This window comes from Lissotriton vulgaris, chromosome 5 (genome assembly GCF_964263255.1).
Source record: "Lissotriton vulgaris chromosome 5, aLisVul1.2, whole genome shotgun sequence".
Classification (NCBI taxonomy): domain Eukaryota; kingdom Metazoa; phylum Chordata; class Amphibia; order Caudata; family Salamandridae; genus Lissotriton; species Lissotriton vulgaris.
Genome location: NC_141693.1, coordinates 721,373,810 through 721,391,761, shown reverse-complemented (window position 1 = coordinate 721,391,761; position 17,952 = coordinate 721,373,810). Strand labels below are relative to the sequence as shown.

Here is a 17,952-nt window from a genome sequence, read left to right as displayed (position 1 = left end):
CCTCTCATAATCAACGTTTCTTTTGTGTAGGAAGCGATTGTTTAGTATGTCCTTCACTTTGACATAAGTGTCACCGTCGTTGGTTGGGATCTCCCGCACTATTTTGCTGAGCTCGCGCCCTCCGAGATTGCGAAGGGTTATTATCTTGTCCTCATCTGTCTCAATTCTAGACCCTTTGATATAGTCCTCAAAGTCCTCCAGCCATTCCTGCCATTTCAGGCCCATGCTACTCCCAGAGGTGATGATCAAGGGTTCCGGTGCACGCAGATGCGTGCCTTTGACCTCCTTTTTCTGGTCAGTGTTTTGGGCGTCTTGCACAGGAGGGTTGGACATTCTGGCAGTGGTATTTTCAGCTTGCACTGAACGCTGGTTGTGATTACTGACGTTGACTTTCACTGTTGCTCTCTGCCACTACTACTGCTTGATCGGCGCTTGTCTGGCATTGAATGCTGAAGGATCAGGCCACGGAATGTCAATTCGAATGTGCCAGTGCTTGTTTTCAATTTTCGCCTGACTTAAAGATGGCCGCCTTTCAATCACGTAGGGTCTGTCCCTTAGGCCGCCTGACCTTAAGATGGCCGCCCCCTCTGTAGCCCACGAGGTCTTTCTTTCACTCTGGACACACATGCACTCACAGTTGAGCTGGGTACTGTCGCGCTGTGCTGAGGTGAGCGTCGTCTGCCTCGCGCTGGTCTCGCGTATTCCTTGCCGCCTGTTTGGACTCGGCTGCCTCTGACTGACGAAGCGCTGGCTTCGGGCGGGTTGCGCGTGTGTGGGGCTTTTCTCCGCTTCGTTCCGCCGTCGCGGCGGTGCAGGCTCACCTGGGCAGTGTCGGGCGTCTCCGGCTCCCGCCGGGAATAGTGCGCTGCAAGCTCTTCCACGAGCTCAGCGGTCGGCGTTTTGGCGCCCTTTCCTCTGCCGCTTTCAGGCGCGCTTTTCTTCTGCTTCTTTCTGGCGCTCCAGCTCGGCGCTTTTCAGGGCCCGTCAGCACTCGTCTGCTGGATCGTCGTTTCCTTCCTCGACCCTCTTTACCTTGTGAGGGGAGATCTGGCCACTCCTAGGGGCTCGTTACCGGCGCCACGGGGCTTCGTTGCAGCGGAGCTCACTCTGCGCTGCGGGACGGGGCTTTCTTGGGTGGGTTCCTTTCTCATCCCACCCTCGTCGCCAGCTGTCGTGTCCCGACCCACAAATGCACAGGACACCGACTTGCTACTGCACTAGCTCTTTATTCAACCTGTTGCTCCTTCCCCGTCCCTACACTAACTGCCCTTTCCTGCTCCTGACCCCACCTCTTCCCCTCAGCCCACCTAGCTCCTCCCACCCCAACTACTAGACCGTCGACAATATAACAATGACATTTTGTCTATAGAGGGGTAAGATATAGACACAAGGGATCGAGTTTATATGGTAACTTTGGGTGGTTGAGGATTTATGCGACAACGCAGTTTAAATGGCAGGCATAAGATCGTGGATTGGTGTGGGGGAGGTTACTGCGCGCTGTAAAATACTTGATAAGGGGGTAGCGCACTGAATGTATTTAGACTGTTGTCTATTTTATTTTTACTTTATCACTTGTTTGTGCAGAGTGGGGTTATTTCAGTATGCATGTTTGACAAAACAGTGAAGTGCTCGGCAATAGAAGACTAATGGTGGTTTAATTTATTTTTTATTTAAACAGTTACCCGTGACGAAGGGCTAAACAAATGGGCCCGAAATGCATTGGGATTTGTTACATCTTGATCTGTTTTGTGAATTGAGTTTCCCACGTGGGGCAGTAAGAGGCTTGGATGGGCACAACTGCTCCATTTGAAAATAATTGGGTTTCTGAACAGCCATGTTGTGAACAGCAAAGTAAAAAACAAAGTGATAAACAAGTTTGAAAAAAAGACTGATGAAATTTGAATAGCATTCAATAAATAAGGTGTTTGGAACACAACAAATTTTTTGAAGCATCTCTGTCAAGCTGTGCGATTGGATAGGCAGTACAGTTGTGCTGCCATGTTTGTTGAAACATTTAAATATGCCACAGTGACAGTCGATTATCATTCTAAATGACCTGTAGTGTTCATAAGTTCAACAGCTGCAAATGTTTAAGAGATATATTTAATCATGAAAGGGCTACTTGATGAGTTGCGTCCAGACTATGGGACCCATTTTGTATCAGTTGAGAAGGAAGGATATATTAAGTATGACTGATGTGCAGATTAGAATTGCATCTCTATACCACGGTAGAAGCAATCGGTTGGTTGAACCCTTTAATAGATCTTGAAAGATAATACACAGCTCTTCTTGCCTAATGGTTTCAGTTGGAATGAGACTGAGGAATCTGTTGTAGGCAGCGTGCTACTCTACACTCTACATCTCATGTTAAGACTGGAGTTGCGACATTTGTTCCACTGTGAAGAAGAGAATCAGGTACCAAAATAAATAGAGTGAATGACTCAGGGACAGCTTCAGAAATTGAAGGTGAGTGCGCTGGAGCAAGGATTCAAGAAAAATAAACTTGCTCGGATCAATCTTTCAGTAACGGGTACTAATTAACTAGAAACAGTAAATAAACGAAAATTAACATGCACACAACATTCACATATGGGGAAAAGAGCTTTACGCACGCTTGAATAACAAAGAATAATATGCTACGCGACTAAATCCCGCTGAAAACGAAAAGCGCTTTTGCGCATGTGCAAACCAGAACCACGTAGGTAATCATGTGACTAACCCATTCGAGAGGGAAAACTCTTACGCATGCGCAATAATTGCTAACTGTAGGTCTTGAGGCACTGCATGCCTGGTATATGATTGCCTGAACTTAAAAGAAGCTTGTTCTCTAATGCTTTAGCTTAAAGAAGAAGAATTGAACATGGGATAGAGTAGAAGTGGGCGGTTAACAGTGACAATCACATATTTTAGAAATTAACATCTGTTTATGCTTCTTTTATTAATAGTGTACATTTGGGCCGGTATACCTTGGCAATGAAAGAAAATGGTGCTGGAAGAAAAATTGTATTGCGCATGTCTGGAAAGAGACGTAATGTGACCTGTTGCCCGGAAAAGTTGAATAACTGCCAAAGATCAAGGACAGCAGCTGTGTGAACATGGGAACATGTGATATTTATCAATGGAGCTTGAATAAAAGGATATTTAATTTGCAACAAAATATGTATGGGAAAGGAAGTCATGGATGAGCTAAAGGGGAAGGGTTTACAAAACAAAGGTGTCTTGATAAATTAGCGGTGTCAGCATAGTATGATGTGAACTCTCCTACTCTCTGCTAATCATATTCCGTAGTTCACCAACATTTGTGACTTTAAGGGTGGGACAACGAAAAATGAAGACTATAATTAAGGTGAACAAAAGATTAAGAGTGCTGCTTAGTGTGAAGTGCTTTGGTGCTGAGGGTGCTGCTAGAGTTTGCTGTAGATGATCCGAGAGACAAGAAGGAGAGAAGTGAGAGAACAGACTGGGAAGATTCACCCTTGAAAGACAGCCTGATTAGATTGAAGATTCCGGAAAAATATCGAGGAGGGAGAGAGTGTGAGAGAGGGAAACGTTCTGGTGCGTCGGGGTTCTAGAGAAGTTTAGTAAGTATTATTCTGTCCTAATCCTGTCCTATAGTCTTTGTCACCTGATCCTTCATCAGGAGACCTCCCCAGTCCTTTGGCCAGAGGATTGGGTTTTCCAGTTTCACCATTATTATTCAGTCTCAAATTTGCATATCTTTTGCAAATGTATGATTTAATATGTCTTTTGTCTCTCCATCTATCCACTCTCAAGGCATTAAATTGTTGAGTGTGTTTGTGAATTGAATGTATTTGATAAGTGAATTTTCTCTCCCATGAAAGTTGATGAAGTTTGCACTGTGAATCCGTACAAATGAGCGTTCACTTTGACTGAGATATTAGATAAAATTCATTGAATATTACCAAGAGTCTGTGGTTATTTCTTGAAGGTTTGGAAGTTAGTTAATTTGTTAATATCACCACTAACTACTCGATTAATGGTCCATTGACCAAAGGAAGAGTGTTGATCTGTGAAGATTAGATAGGTATTGACTAATCAAGATCAAAGTGAATATAAAACTTGACCCCCAGCGGAACAGCCAGGAAACTTGAATGTGTACATGGGCCCATTTGAAAAATTTTGTTGATTGTGACATGTTCATCCTGGCCTTTCGCTGGATCAAGTGCTGTGAACTCCATAAATACTCAAGGAGCAAGATAAATATAGAGGTATGGGCACTAACTTGGTAGGATTTGATGCTGGCAATACGGTGACAGTGAGGAAGAATGAGTGTTCAAAAAGGACAAAAGATTTTTTAAATCAAGATAAATAGTGCTTGTAAAAGTGCAGATGTAGTGCTCAAGAACGGAAAATTAAGGAGTTAAGGAATAGTGGGTGTGTAAGGTTGTATGGTAGCAAGGATGAAAGTGAAGGGAAGATCCAGGAGGCTGGGAAAGCAGATAGGTGCACAAGGACGAACACACACAGGACTATGGAGCTGAAAGATTCTGTTATTTGTGTTCGTTTGTGGGTGGAATGGGTAAAGGATATGTTGGGTATTATTTTCAGCTTTGGGGATTATAGTTCCAGGGAGAATCTTGCAGGAGGAATTCCATAGGAGTGTTATGTGGATTGGCTTTCTCTGTTTGTCAGAAGCAGTCTGATTGGGAAAATGTGTGATGTAACTTCGTATGATCTAAACAATTGACATCTGGACACTATCCAGTTTTCACATCACAGCCAAATTATAGCACTAGTCTGCGTTTTTACGCACAGAAATTGTGCTAAAACGTGTGTTACTTTGTAAAACGTGGATATTTGGTCTTTTGGGGTGAAATCACTGTCTATTCCATATATGAATGGTCACTGAATATGCTTCTTTTCTACAAAACCTGAAAATGGAATTAAGTTCCTATGTTTTCTAACTTTCTATGACATTGAATGGGTCATAAATATAATAAATACTCAAGTTTTTCGTCTTAGGCAAAAGAAAAAAAGAAAGACTTACTGCGGATGAAGTTTATACAATGTTCCATCAACTCCAACTGTGATGTCTAGGTGTTCCAATCCTCGATTTACACGAATCTTATCGACAACAGCAGCCATTCCAGCCCCACAAACCTGAGCTGCTCTCCTCGAAACCGCACCGCAGACCTCCTTTACAATGATACTGTCATCACAGGTACTGTCCAAACCCAACTGTTGGAGTATTGCTCGCACTTGAAGCAAGGCTAGTCGGTCACTGAAAAGAAAATTATTCAGTGAAATGTATTTCTTGAAGTCTTATATTTTAATACTATTGGGTACTGTTGAATCACTTGAGTTTTTATAAATTAACTGTATCATTATCTGACATTATACATCTACAAACTCACGTATACCATCACTTTCGTAATTGTACAAGATCGTAGTGAGTGATTTGCTTTTGGCCCATAACTACAAACATTATTTAACATAGTTATAATGATTTCTGAGCCAGTGAAAATTAACATTTTTGGACTGCAGTAAATGTATGTGCCTGAGCCATAGCCAAAAGGCATGAAGTTGGAAAGGGGCCAATATCAACATTATTTCCAAGCTCAATGAAGCGATTAGCTTATGAATGTTGTGAGGGCCATTTCAATATGTAGCTCTGTCTTCAAGCATGACTCAAAGCATATAATTCATGCCAGTGAATCTTGCTTGTTATTCTGTGGAAGGAAGGAGCATAGGTGATACCAGGAAAGAGGGGCTGTAGTAGGTACTGAGACAATATGAAACAATCTAACTCTGCAGTGCCATGAACCAAGGCAGGGACCGATTACAATTGCAGCAGGCTGGTGTCGGAAATGAGTTAAGTGGATAAGAGGCTACAGCCTCACCAGTGTTCCAATGCTCCTAATGACTGATCTCACTGGTCAATAGCCCACAGCATTCTAATAAATGGGTCAACAAGCAACATGTTTCTCTGAATGAAACAGTTAGTTATGGATTCCTTACCTCAGAATCACCCCCAGGCGTCAGACTGGATCCGGAAAGTTTTTTGCTAGCAGTACCCCTGTGCGTCGGATGTGGCGTGGGTCGACTCTCCGTCCGTCGTGGTCGCTGGGATGACGTTAAGGTAGCTACATAGACGCCGCCCTCGCGCGCAGACATCAGTTCTTTCTTTTTCCGCGCCAGCAAGTGCAGATCCGGAGAGAGCGGTACCCCCAGTCACTTTTTGACTGACTTTTTCTCGAATTTTGTCGACTTTGTTTCTTTGAGTATGGACTGGTGCACGAGGGATGCCCGGCTTCAAGGCCTGCAGTTCCTGTAATTGAATGATGTCGGTAACGGATCCACACCGCGTGTGCCTCTACTGCCTGGAGCTCGACCACGACCCTAAGTCGTGCTCCGACTGCCGGACTAGGCCACAAAGTCTTTGCGGGAGCGGTCCCGAAAGCTATTCGAGGCCCGGCAGTCGGCTACACGTAATTCGAGGTCCCGGTCACATAGGAGGTCAGGACCGGTCGGGGAGCCAACACCATTCTTCCTCTAAGTCTTCGCACTCGGGGTCAGGTAAGTCGAAGCACAAAAAGAAGTCAAAGAAGAATTGTCACTCTTCAACTACACCCCGTCCATCGGCGGACGCGACGAGGGATGCGGGTGGTGCCCCTCCTGTGGCTCCGGGTGCGGAGTCCGAAGGGCCGACTCTGGGTTTCCTCCCTTTTCTGGACCCGGAGCAACACCCGCCCAGCCTTGTCAATTTTACGAAGCGATGAACGCCATCTTTGCGCGGCCAGACTCCGCCAGCGTGCTTTCGGCCCCGCAGACTAGGCTGGGGGCCCCTGGCCTTCGACGCTGGCAGCTCCGACCCCGGCACCACAGGGTCCCCTTGGATCCAGATCCGGATCCAGATCGGTGCCGGTCGACCTTGTTACGCCTCCCCCGGCGCCGATTACACCGGCACCACGTCCACCACCAGCGTCGGCTGTGTGCCCAGCCGACGTTATGTTATGTTATGTTATACCGGGGTTTTATATAGCGTACGGCTACTCTTAAAAATTATCCGCTTCCGGACAGGAAGCCAGTGCAGTGCCTCCAGGAGGCCCGAGGCTCTAGCACGGCGAGATAATCCAAAGATGGCCCGTGCTGCCGAATTCTGGACCACCTGTAACCGTTGAAGCAGGTATTCTGGCAGGCCGAGATACAGAATGTTAGAGTAGTCAATTCTCGAGCCTATGATCGCCTGCACCGTGATCTTCCTGTGTTCCTCCGATAACAGGGGGAGAAACTTACGCAGCACCGGAGCAGGCCAAAGCAGGTGCCAGTGAGACCGATTACCTGTGAGCACAGTGTGAGGCCATTGTCAATCTTAATCCCAAGGTTTTTTGCCACCTGGGACGAACTTGCTGGTGGAAACATGTTCTCAGGCCACCACACTTTCCAGTCCGGATCCGAACTGCACCCGAAAAAGAGGACCTCGGATTTATCCGAGTTGCACTTGAGGCTGTTATGTTGGAACCACTGAAACACAGCCTCAAGGCAACCCTGGATCCTACCTCCATCGAAATCCGCACCCCTCTCACAGGTGAAGAGGAGCTGGGTGTCATCGGCGTAGGAAACGATCTGAGCCCCGAAAGACTCCGCCAGAGCCGCCAGAGGGGTCATGAAGATGTTGAATAGAGTTGGGCTCAATACTGAGCCCTGAGGAACTCCGACACCCAATGGCGACATCTCGGCGGAGCAAGCAGAAGCCCAGACCGTTTGTCGACGCCCTGCCAGGAACGAACGAAACCACTGGAGCACCGTCCCCCGGAGACCAATCTCTGAGAGTCTAGCAAGAAGACCCTCATGGGGGACGGTGTCGAAGGCCGCCGACAGATCTAACATCACCAGCATCGCCCTGCCACCCGAATCCAGCACCTCCTTAATCGCCTCCGAGACTTCCAGGAGAGCTGTTTCGGTGCTAAGATTGGTGCGGAAACCCGATTGGGTGGGGTGCAGTAGGTCGTGGGACTCCAGGTAATCGGCAAGCACCTTGTGCACATGCTTTTCTATGACATTCGCAAAAGCAGGCAGGAGCGAGATAGGCCTATAATTCGCCAACACTTCCGCATCCAAACCAGGCTTTTTGAGCAAGGGGATAATCATCGCCTGCTTCCAGGACTGGGGAACCACACCCTGTGCAAGAGAACAATTCAGCAGGGGGTTCACATATGGATTAATGGTGGCTGCCATTTTTGCCAGAAATTTTGCGGGGCAGACATCCCGGGGGGAACCTGATTTAAGACAAGCCATCAGATCAAATGAAGCGGTCATGGAGAGAGGAGGAAAAACTGCCAAGTCCACACCTGCACTGGGCAGGGTAACAGCGGCATTCTCCGCCCGACCGGGCGTCTCAGGCTCCTGCACAGGGAAAGAGTCCTGGATCCGTTGGATCTTAGAGGTAAAAAAGTCCGCGATCGCCCTGACCCAAGGCGCAGGAGGGGGGGGGGGGGGTCTGAGTTGGTGCCGCGCGTGAAGTTGTAAACTCCCGTACAATGGCGAAAAGCTCCTTACAGGAATTGGAGGCAGCTTCAATTTTTCTCGCAAAATAAGCCTTCTTCTCCGAGAGGATGTCCCGATGATAAGCTTTCGCCAAGGACCTGTAGGCGAGTTTCGCTGTCGAGTCGTATTTCACGTGCCATGCTCTTTCCGCTACCTTGCATTGCCGACGTGAAGCCGCCAATGCTTCCGTAAACCAAGGGGCGGATGCACCCTTGTCAAGTTTGCGGGGGGGTCTCAGAGGAGCAAGATCATTTAGCCTTTCTAAGAGCCAGGCCTGCAGTCGCTCAACATCCTCCTCTAAGTCCCCAGTCAAAACACAGGGATGGTCCGCACAAGACTGTGCCAGCAGTTCCGGAGTGACCCGGTGGAGTGCCCTGAATCCCACAGAAGCCTGCCGGGGGGCACCGGAAGGCTTCCTGACTTCAGAGAGATAAAATTTCACCAACCTGTGATCAGACCAAAGCACCTGGATAGGAGCCAGCATCTCTATGGGGGTCGTAGAGAAAGTAAGATCTAGGGTGTGTCCCTTCTCATGGGTCGGTCCAACGTGATAGGGTACCAGGCCCAGAGGGGCTGTAACATCCATCATTTTAATTGCGTCGGCATCCATTTCAACGTCCATATGGACATTAAAGTCCCCGGCGACGATACAATGCTCAGACGTGAGCAACAGGGATGAGGTCACCGACTGGAACTCTTCAAAAAAAGAGCCTGTGGGCCCTGGCGGACGATAAACAAGAAGACCTTTCACCGATTGGTGTGGTGAAAGGACAATGGCAAAGGCAAGGGATTCGCAATCCTTAATCACGTCAGAGGGAATGATGGTACAGGTGGCACTTTTGTTTACTATCAGTGCAACCCCGCCTCCGCGCCCCTTCGGCCTGTCCTGCCTGAAGATGTTATACTCGGGCGGAATAGCAGTGGCAATATCTGGGTTGGACGCCTCACCGAGCCACGTCTCGGTGAGCATCAGAAACAGTGGTTTTTCTGACTCCAACAGGTCGAAAATATCCAGAGCATGCCGGCCGAGAGATCTAGTATTAAGCAGTAAGCCTAAATGTTTGACGCTGACTGCCGCCTTCTGCGGCGCCCCGACCAGATGTTTCTGCGGGCGCCAGCCACACTCAGGACAGCAATGCTTGCCCTTGTGGCGCGCAGGAAATACCGTACGGCATGAGCCATTAATATGCTGCCAGGAGCGCAGTTCCGATCCCGAGTAGTGGAGCATAGTGCCCACATATACAAGCAAAATGCAAAATATAGCCCAGTCCTGCCCGCCGCCTCGGACGCCTTCGGGACGCTGACGGGCGCAGACGGGCAGGACTCTGGCACGACTCCGGCTAAGCGAAGGCGTCCCACTGCACGTTCCCGCTGCGCGGGAGAGGACGACTTTAAATAGGCGTCTCCCAAAACCACTCGAGCACAAACACACTCACCCCAAACAAAGATGGCGCCCACGAATGTTCAGCCCCGGGACCCGGACCCGCCAAATGGCGGTGAGTTTTCCAGAATTAAATGCGAGTGAGGGGACAGGAGCCCAGTGGAGCGGTGAGTAAAATCAGGGGTTAAAAAAACCTAAAGGAACCAAGATAAGCAAAAGGTAGTTTTAAAATATCCAGTTGTCAGAGCCAGATGGCAGCGTTGACCCCTGCCTCCACCTCGAGGTAGACACGGAGCCGAACAGGCGTCGACCGACGGGTACGTTTGTGCCCCTGTTCTACCCTGGCTCTTTGAGACCAGCTTGACAGCCAGAGGAGGGTGAGGAGGACTGGAAAGGGTCTGGAGACCCTTTGACCGACTAGTCAGTGTGTGAACAGGACTGGCAAGAGGAACTGGGGGAAGCCAGTGGTCTGGATACCTCACCAGTCCTTGGCATGTTGTCTCCTCCTACCGGGGCTACGTAGGAGGGAGTGTCATACACAGTGGTGTTACGTAGGGCGACAGAGGCTCTCAACCTCGAGCTACCTACAGTGGCAGTCAGGACTAACCTCCTGACAGAGGTGCTTCAACCGGCAGCAAGCTCTTCAGAGTCCCTGCTACACTTTATGAAGCCCTCATGGACATCCTTTTGGGCACCTGTGGACAGGATGATTGCCCAATGCCACTGCCTGGCCCCGGGTGATCCCACTTTCCTCTCCCAACACCCCACCCCTGAGAGCTTGGTGTTCCAAGCCTATACCTGGTTGCGTTTGATTGGTTTTTCCGGGGATGTCCAGTCCACCCTTATGGACATGCCCTTTGATGGCCGTCGCCTTTTCGGCGACAAGGCAGACAACGCGCTAAAGATCTTTGAGGACTCTAGGGCTACGGCCAGATCCTTGGGCCTCTCCACCACCCACCCTGTGCAGTCTGCCTTTCACCCCTTTTGTGGCTACGGAAGGGGTGCCCCGCTACGTCCAGCCCAGAGCCACAGGCCGGCGCAAGCAGTTGAGCCCCAGTGCGGCCATGGACGTGGGAACCCCCGGCGTGGTTCTGGGGGCCAGCAGGTGGGCCAGTCAACCACAGGCCCCTCTGCAGCAGCCTCCAAGCCTTCCTAGTCCGACCTTTTCAAGGCCACCAAATGCCAGTGGGCAGCAGGATCTGCCATCACCTCCCCCACTGGTGTACCATCACGTTGGACACGTGGGTTTTGAAAATAGTCAGACGGGCTACTTCCTCCCCTTTGAGACTACCCCTCCCTCCATGCCACCTCAGTACCATCGCATGTCAGAGGATCACTTGGCCCTTCTCCAACAGGAAGTTTCGGCACTCTTGGCCAAGGGGGCCATCAAGCGCATTCCTGCCCCAGAAGTAGGTTGTGGTTGCTATCCCCACTACTTTCTGGTGCCCAAGAAGGACAAAGGCCTGCGTCCTATCTTGGATCTCAGGAACGTCAACCGCTTCCTCCGTAAGAAGTTTAAAAAGTTGACTCTTGCTCAGGTCTTGCCTGCCCTCGACACTGGATAGTAGCGTTGGACTTGCAGGACGCCTATTTCCACATCCCTGTCCTGCCGGCCCAGAGGCGTTACCTACGGTTTACGGTAGGCCACAAGCACTTTCAGTTCACTGTGTTCCCCCTTGGCCTTACCAGCGCCCCTCGGTGTTCACGAAAGTGATGGCGGTGTCGCAGCTCAACTGCGCAGATTAGGGGTTCCAGTCTTCCCCTATCTCGACGACTGGCTGTTGAAGGTGAGCTCGCCCCAGGCTGTCGTCTCCCACCTCCAGACTAAGGTCGACCTCCTGCACTCGCTGGGGTTCTCCATCAACGTGCCAAAGTCACACCTGACCTCCTCTCAGAAGCTCCTCTTCATCAGACCGGTTCTGGACACGACACAGTTTCGGGTCTATCCTTCCAAACAGCGAGTCTGGGATATTCAGGCTATGATTCTGATCTTTCAGCCTCTATCCCGGATTTCAGTCAGGATGACCCTCAGGCTACTGGGCCTGATGGCCTCCTGCATCCTGCTGGTGGACCATGCCAGATGGCATATGCAGGCTCTGCAGTGGGACCTTAAGTTCCAGTGGGCACAGCATCAGGGGAACCTGTCCGATTGCGTCCAGAACTCGGAGTGCACTACACACCAGTAGCAGTGGTGGCTCACAAACCAGGATTGGGTCGACGGCAGATCCCTCTCACTTCCTTAACCAGAGTTCACAGTCGTGACCGATGCATCATTTCTGGGATGGGGTGGCCACATGGGTAGGCAGAGATCAAAAGCCTCTGGTCTCCGGCGGAGTCGGGGCTCCGCATCAACCTTCTGGAGCTTCGTGGTGCTGCAACAAAAAAGGCGGGTTGGGTTGTGGACCCTATTTCAGGAGGCCCTCCGCCTCTGGACATGGCTGAAACATCAGGGCATATCCCTGGTAGTTTAACACCTGGCAGGTTCCCTGAACCCAAGAGCAGACGAACTCAGCTGCAGATGCATGATGGATCATGAATGGCGCCTTCTCTCTGAAGTGGTGCAAGGTCTCTTTCAGCAGTGCGGAGAGCCTTGGTTAGATCTATTCGCCACCGAAGAGAACACGCAATGTCAGTAGTTCTGCTGGTTGGAATTTCCAAGGCGGCACTCGCTAGGCGATGCTTTTCATCTCTAGTGGAGTTGCGGTCTTCTAAACGCCTTTCCGCCGACACCACTTCTGCCCAAAGTGCTGAAGAAGATCAAGCGCGACCGGGCCCAAGTCATTCTTCTGGTTCCGGATTGGACCCGAAGAGTCTGGTATCCCGAGCTGCTCAACATGGCCATCGATCCTCTGAATCGGGAGAATCTTCTGTAGCAGCAGCAGGGGACGGTTCTCCACCTGAACCTGTCCAGCCTCCACCTCCTGCGTGGAGATTGAGCGGTGGCAGATGACGTCTTTTGACCTGCCTCCCGAATTCTGCGATGTTATCTTGGCAGCCAAGCGTCCCTCCACTAACACGGTATATGCCTGCAGATGGAACAAATTTGTGGCATGGTGCATAGCAAAGGCTGTGGATCCCCTTTCTGAGGTTCTCTTGTTCCTCCTTTCTTTGGCCCAGCAGGGCTCTGCTCTGGGCACTCTAAAAGGCTACCTCTTGGTCATTTCTGCCTTCCTTAGGCTTCCTGATCAGCCTTCTCTTTTCAAGTCCCCTGTTGTAAATAGATTCCTTAAGGGCATTACTCATCTTTTTCCTCCTGTTCCCTTCGTAATGCCCCAGTGGGACTTGAACTTGGTGCTTGCCTATCCTATGTGCGCTCCCTTTAAGCCACTGCATAACTGTCCTCTCAGGCTTCTTACTTTGAAAACTGTCTTTCTGGTGGCCATCACCTCTGCACGCAAGCTCTGCAAGCTCTTTCTTCCAAGCTTCCCTTTCTGGCTGTCGATCCGGACAAGGTCGTCCTTAGAACTAGACCTTCCTTTCTTCCCAAGGTGGTTACTTCTTCCCACATTGACCAAACCATCAATTTGCCCATCTTATTTCTGCCTCTGCATCCTTCAAAAGAGGAAGAGAGGCTACACCGTCTGGATCCAAAATATGCGATTTCCTTCTATCTGGATCGCACAAAGCAATTGCGGGTGGACAACCAGCTCTTTGTTGGGTACATGGGCGCTAAGAAAGGGCGGGCCGTGCACAAACGGACCATCTCCAGGTGGGTCGTTTTGTGCATCAAAGCTTGTTATTCTTTAGCCAAGAAGGAGCCTCCAGTGGGGCTGCGCTCCCATTCTACCAGGGTGACGCGGCCACCACTGCTTTGGGACGGGGAGTCCCTCTTAATGACATCTGTCAGGCAGCTACGTGGACAGCACATGTTTACTATACACTGCTGCCTGGACAGCCAAGTCCGGAGAGACGGCTTCTTTGGCCGTTCTGTTCTTCAGGACTTTCTGGTGTTAACTTAGTTTGCAGACCCACCTCCGGTGTTTGTATTGCTGGAGTATCGATTCTAAGGTAAGGAATCTATAACTAACCATTTCATTCAGATGAACAAGTTACTTGCCTTCGGTAACGATATATCTGTAAAATAGGGTAGGTATAGATTTCTTACAGCCCCACCCATCCTCCCCGTTCTGCGAACTTACTTCTAGGGTAAAGGGCATCCTTCAGGGCCCTAGTTTTGTGCACCAGTGGTTAGTGTCCTGCATGGCTCTGCCCTTCTGGCGTGGAAAGTCGTGTACAGAACTGATGTCAGGGTGCGAGGGCAGCGTCTATGTAGCTACCGCAACATCATCCCGGCGACCACGATGCCAACGATGGACACTGAGTTAACCGACGGCACCTTCTGACGCGCAGGGGTACTGTGGACGAAAAACTTTCCGGATACAGTCTGACGCCTGGGGGTAATTCTAAGGTAAGGAATCTATTACTAACCTATGTTCCTTGCAGATGTATTGTTACTGAAGGTAAGTAACTTGTTTTTCTCTTTCATTACAGATTATCAGCCAGAGCTTCGCTAGACTGGGTATAAGAACAGAACAACACTCATGGTCCAATAATTGTAATGACTGATCTCATTCGTTCATAGCCTCCTCTATTTCATGTGATGATAATTTGCCTTGTGGCAGCACAATGTACGTTCCCAAAAAGGTCAGCTGAAATAGTCAAGAACCTAGCTGGTAGCTGTACAGATACCGGTAGTTACAAAAACATACAAGAAAGAGTAACATGCAAATATCTTCCATGATGTTTTTTTACAAATTCACATATCAATATTAGTCAGAAAATCCCCACTGTAAATATTTTTGAAACGAGGCCCAAAAGCTAAGATTGAATTATTCTTCAAGGTTATTAAATAATTAGGGCAAATATAACTGAACTTAATGAATCCCATTCTGTGTCAGGACTGGAGGTGAGGATTTTGCTTTCTTCTTTCGCTTTATTATTACAGCAGCTATTTTTACGTGGAAATAAACTACCATTCCCTTCAGCACTCGGGAAATTAAAAACTTAAACCTTAAATCGTACAACAACAGTCCCAACAAAGTCGTTCCACAGTTTCAAAGCTCCCTCTTTCTTCGTGCTTGTAGCCAGAGATAAGTTCATTTTCCGTCTTGCTCCCTGTTTTAACAATTGCTTTGTGCTTACAGTGTTTACGCTGGCTGGTTTATGCAGTGTTTCTTCATTGGTGATGCAACGGGTATGCTCCACGTCCCTTCAGCAGCAGTCTGTTGTGTTTGGGGGACTTACACAGTGTGGTCTGCCACCCTGCAGGTGGAGTTGCAGCCAGTGCAGCACTCCTCTCAGCTCCATGGCATGGCGTGCATATTTCACCTCCTTAAGTGAAATTGAAAGCGTGTGCACCGTGGTAAATGACGGAGCCGTGTCCCTGGCCTGGAGACATGCACCCCAAGCTCCAGTGGCCTGTACTGTTTTTGCAGTTTGCTGCCTGATGCCCTGAGGGGTACGTATCTATCTTCTGTAGTGAGTGACGCCTCCTTTTTGTTGATATTATTGGCCGCTGAGGCTTGAAAGCCGGACCCAGTGAACTTAAGTAGTGTGTGTCCCCGGGGCATAGAAACAATAATCTGTGCAGCAGACCTTTGGGGGCCCACAAGGGGAAGGGGACCCCCTGGATTTCCTTCCGTGGGACGACAAATTCTACAGGGTGGTGGAGGCCTCCATTTTACAGGGCAGTTGAGGAGGCTATGGCCCCCATGGAAAGGTGCCTTGCACACAAATAGTGCACAAGTGTGCTCAACTCTCCAGGTCAGACGTGATGCATGTGGAGCCACCTGTTCCTTCCCCACAAGCTCCCCAGGATGCAGAGACCTTGTCCCACATGAAATAGCAGGAGGCCGGGGTGGATAGTGATTCTTTTGCTCTCCTGAAGCGGACCTTCTTGGCCCAGGTACCCGTTATCTAGCCCCTATGCTCCCGGAGCCACCAGAGAAGCTTTCCCAACCTGGTTCCCCCAGCAACTCTGAGGGGAGTCAGATGATGACGCAGACCCCTTTAGACCCTGGCGTCCTCTACTGTCCCGCTCCTGGCAACCAGTCAATCACCCTACAAAATAGTGGATATGCTGGACCAGGATGATATTTTGCACCACAGGTCATCTGAATGGGCTCCAGTAGACAAGGTGGCCAAGTATGTGAAGAAAGAGTCTTGCGGTCACTTTCAGGTGGGGTGCCCCCTCCGTCCTCGAAGAGAAAGACTGATCCTAGGATTGTCACTTTTCTGGCAAAGTTTATGAAAGACCCCAATAAGTGTATTGATAGATGCTGGAGGTCCTGCCAGGGTAAGTTGTTGGATGGTATCTGTCTCATCACCAAGATTTTAGACATGCCAGAGGAGGCTAAGGTCTCAGGGTCCCTGATCTGCCCAGACGTCCTTCCGGCTGGGCGCAGTGGACAGTCATCTTTTTGGGTAACGCAAACTGTGCGCTCTCCACAGAGCACCAATGTTCATTGCTTATCAAGGTAGACCCAAAGCTGGGGGGCCTGGAATTCTTGAAAGAGGGGGCAGTGGCCCAAGCGGGCCTCTTTGGTGACCCCTTCATTAAATAATTGGGAACATTTGTGGCAACCCTCACATCTCTGGACGAGGCTCAGTCGCTCTCGTTTTACAATACCTCACAAGGGGACAAGGATCCAAGACCTGCAACTGGCAAGACCAGTCTCGTTTTGCAACCTACTTCCTGGTCAGCTGTTCTGTGGCAAGGGTGGCTTCAAAGGACAAGCTTCTCATGTCTCCATTAATGGTAAGTGTTCGCCCTTCTTCCCAACTAAAAGTAGTGGGGCGGCTGGAGAACATTTTGCTGGCTTGGTTGTCCAAGGCCTTGGATGCTTGGGTCCTACAGACAGTCCACGGGTTACAAACAGAATTCTACAGCTTTCCCTGGCAGGAGTCCTGTCCATACCCAATGCAGTTGTCCCTACAAGATGCCGCCCTCTTGGACAAAGGGCCATCTGCCCGACTGCGCCATATCCCCATGGGTTCATCAGGAACCTATTTTTGGTAGACAAGACGGACGGTGGCAAGAGATCAGTCATCAACCTTTGGGAGTTCAACAAGTGGCTGGTTTACCGTCGTCTCAAAATGGATGGCCCTCACCTTCTTCGGGACCTCTTGAGGCCTTGCAACTGGATGGTGCGCCTACATCTAAAAGACACCTATCTGATGACACCAATATTCCCCTCTCTCAGACAGTTCCTCTAATTCGTGTGGTGGCAACAGATCTCCACTCTTCCGTTCAGGCTGTCATCAGCCCTGTGGTGTTTGACAAAGTTTCTCATACGGGTGGTGGAACTGCTCCGGGCACAGAGGGCACGTCTCATTGTTTACCTGGACGATATGCTGTTGCTGGACCAGTGCCCCTGGAAACTATCTCTCCAACTTCAGACAGCAGTGAACCTTTTGAAGGACCCGGGGCTCGTAATCAACAAGAAGAAGTCACTACTGACGCTCTCGCAGCAAACAATCTTTTTGGGCTTCATGATAGACTTTCTCTGCGTCCCTCAGCCTTCTGGCTTGGAAGCTGACAGAGATAGGGCACAAGCTGAGGAAAAACACTGTTCGCCAATTGCCTCGTCCTCCAGCCAAGAAATCCTACCGGGCCCACTCTATCATCGAGCCCTGCAATGCCTCTATGGAGAGGCCTTACTTATTCCCTATAGGTTCCCTTGTCGGACGAGGCAAAAGAGGAGATTGGTTGGTGGCTTGCCCACATAGAGGCTTGGAACGGGAGGGAAATCTTCGGTTCTGATCCAGACCTGGTCATAGAGTAAGAGGTTGCTGTCTCTTCCCAAAACAAAAGTTGTTTAAAAAACGATTTTCCCTTTCTGTGATTACTGTCTTTGCATGTGGTTGTTACAGTTTAAAGTTGCAGTTTTGACCTGCCTGTGATTGCATATTTTATCACCTGTTTTGTGTTTTAAACTTGTGGTTTTCCTTGGCCATGATTGCTTGCATTTAACGTGTTGAATTGTGAGATTTGCAGTCCAACCTCTGTAGTCTGTCCCTCTCATTCCTTGGTGACAAATCTGTTTTCCCTCCAAATTTCTCGT

The 17,952-nt window shown here is 49.6% G+C and overlaps 1 protein-coding gene across 1 annotated transcript in view; it reads right to left on the bottom strand.

The window, feature by feature from the left end:
- The window catches only part of LOC147711436 (hexokinase-1-like), a 2,269,016-nt gene that overhangs the window by 85,876 nt on the left and 2,165,188 nt on the right, over positions 1 to 17,952 (bottom strand). The window contains exon 17 of the mRNA XM_086919487.1: positions 5,009 to 5,242. Within this exon, the coding sequence (XP_086775613.1) occupies positions 5,009 to 5,242 (234 nt within the window). The remainder of the gene's footprint in view (positions 1 to 5,008; positions 5,243 to 17,952) is intronic.